At 35.1% G+C, this 2821-nt stretch overlaps 1 protein-coding gene across 1 annotated transcript; it reads right to left on the bottom strand.

Annotated features, from left to right (window-relative positions):
- Positions 1–835: 835 nt before the first annotated feature.
- LOC131675486 (piggyBac transposable element-derived protein 4-like) lies at positions 836–2521 on the bottom strand. Its single transcript, XM_058954484.1, has one exon. The coding sequence runs from the start codon at positions 2519–2521 to the stop codon at positions 836–838; it is 1686 nt and encodes a 561-aa protein (XP_058810467.1).
- Between the last annotated feature and the right edge of the window lie 300 nt (positions 2522–2821).

The following is a 2821-nucleotide window of genomic DNA, read 5'->3' as shown; positions in this document are numbered from 1 at the left end:
TTAAATGAACAAAGAAGAAAAAAATTGAATTTTTGGGGAGAAATTCATTATTGACGCGAATAATGAGAGTATCCCTTTCAAATTTGGTATACAAAGGTTTTTGGGGTCGCTGAATAATAATTTGACATCAGATTTCAAAAATTGTGTATCCAAGATGGCGGATCTAAAATGGCGGGCAAGAAGATTTCTTATATTGATACCAATACTCTAAAATTCATATCTAAAGGGTTTTAGGGGTCGCAGATAACGATTCTGATATCAGGTTTCCAAAATAATGCTTTCAAAATGGCGGATATGTATATTTTTATATTGGCTTGAATACTCTCAAACTCATATCTAAAGTGCCTCAATCTCAGTGATAATCAATATCATACTAGTTTTCTGAAATTCTGCAGCCAAGATGGTCAAAGGATATGATTGATGTACATGCTTATTTGCATGACTTGAAAGTATAATATCTCAGAATAGTGGATACTTCTTTCACTCATTCTCGGCATTACCCGAAGCTTACGACGAGGACGTGATGAGTTCAAGCTCCATTTACGTTTTTTTTGTATTTTTCATATTTTATATTTTTTTTGTATTTTTTATATTTTATATATATTTTTTATTTTTTATATTTTATATTATTTTTTATTTTTTATATATTATTTTCTGCATTTTTTATGTTTCATTTTCAGGGTTTTTATTTCCTCTTTTCCTCCATTCTTCCTGTAGGAGGATCCCCTTTGCATTATCAATAAATTTGTACTGTAATATTGTTACTGAGTATTCTTTGAAATTAGACATAAAAACATGTTCTTCATACAACCAGAGCAACAAAACTCATTACTGTCTATATGTGATGTTTTTGAAAACAATTTCTTTCCGGTAAAAGACACAGAGGAACATTACAAGTACTACAAATCCATCTCGTCTTTTGTGGCTTATCTCTTGTAGAACAGTGGTTACATCTTTTATATGTATCTGAGACTTGTGGCATGTGAGCAGCATTAGAAAGTCTCTTTTCATCAGGTACTTTGATTTTTGCATGGCTTGGAGTATTTGGTGCCGTTCTTTTCCTACCTTTTGGAGTTGGGATCTTATGTACCACCAATTGTTCTACCAATCTCATTCGGAATTTTTTCAATGACAAAAGTGGTTTGATTTGTTTTTCCTTGTACAAAATGAATCCGTTACATATGCAGAGATCGATGAAGTGCCAAAAAATTCTAAACCACCATTTTTTGGATTTACGATCAATCTGGTAAGTAGATATTGCACGATCCGCATAGTCGACATATCCCATGTGTGTGTTATAGTCTGAACACAAGACAGGACTGTTGACAGGAGTTAGAGTACCATCTTTTTGCCTCCGATTCACAACAGTTACTTCGGTAGGGTCGTGAAAATTTGATAAAAAGTATACTGGTTTTTTATCCATCCACTTTATCCATGTGAGTCCTGATGTCGAGATCTTGTATTCGTACTCTCCAATAACCATTTTTTTATCAGACTTATCACTTTTGGGGAGATTCGCGCGATTAGATCGTACTGTGCCACATGCAAGGATGTTATCCTGTTTTAGAGATATTAGAAGCTCTACTCCTGTGAAAAAATTATCAAAATACACCTGGTGATTATGACCAACAAGGTCACGTGTAAGATCACGAACCACACGTGCTCCTAATTGTTTTTCAGGACTATCTGTTTTGCCTGTGTAGATCTGAAATTGACAAACAAATCCCGATTCATCTGCTCGGGTCCAAACTTTGTATCCACGTTTAGTTGGCTTGGCTGGCATATATTGTTTCATGCTACTCCTCCCCTTGAACTTGATCATTGATTCATCAATAGCTTGGTGATGGCTTGGTTTCCAGCATTCTCTGAATGTTTCAGAAAGTGTGTCGAGAAGAGGTCTTAGTTTATACAATTTATCGTATTCTGGATCTCCTTTTGCTGGTTCTTTTGAATTATCATTGATATGCAAATGAGACAAAAAAAATCCAAAGCGATTCACAGTCATCAGTGAAGAAATATATGAATCATGGAATTGAGGGCTATTAGACCAATAATCCCGATACGAAGGTAACTTCTTGTAACCCATATGGATATTGATCGCTATGAAAATTTTCAACTCATCTTTGGTGATAAGATCTCCTTTTGACTTCTTTTGAGAAATAAACAAATTTGTTTGTTCTACAATAACATCTAATAGAGACTCAGGGAACAAACAAAGAAATATATCCTTTGGAGAAGACGCCGAGTCAGGGATGATGGGTCCGTGACTCCTACTGAAAGGTAAATCAGTCTTTGGAATACTCGTCGATCTCCAAATTTCACTTTTATTTAAATCTGTAGTGGTTGTTTCGTCGTCAATTTCTTCTTCGTGTGCCTCATCTTCGAGAAGATTGTTGATTGAAGGAGCAACATGATCTACTCTGCGATCCAATACCCCGTCTTCATCATTAGAATCGCACAACCCATCAACAGACTCTGAATCACTAGGAATTTCATTCACAATTCGCCTTCTTCTCCCCATGGTTACAAAATAAATCTCTTCTAAATTTGTTGATATAGAAAATATGAAAATTGAAGAGTACTACGTAAAAATTGATTCCTAATTGGCGAGAAAAAATGCCCGCAAAACAAGAATATTATGAACACAAATATACAAAACGCCTATTTGCTCTTCAACTAATATAGTGAATCCACTCCGGTCTTTTAGTCAATGAGTGTCAACAAATATATGGATGACTCCAGAAGCAAAGAGTCGATCTTTATTTATTTTTCGTAGGTCGGGGGTTGAGAGCCTTTTGCCGATTTGTATGAGCACCAAACA

This window comes from Phymastichus coffea, unplaced genomic scaffold (genome assembly GCF_024137745.1).
Source record: "Phymastichus coffea isolate CEN01 unplaced genomic scaffold, Cenicafe_Pcof_1.1 PCOF00023, whole genome shotgun sequence".
In the NCBI taxonomy this organism is placed as follows: domain Eukaryota; kingdom Metazoa; phylum Arthropoda; class Insecta; order Hymenoptera; family Eulophidae; genus Phymastichus; species Phymastichus coffea.
Note: the sequence above shows the minus strand (reverse complement) of the source record. Positions and strands in the feature narration are given on the sequence as shown.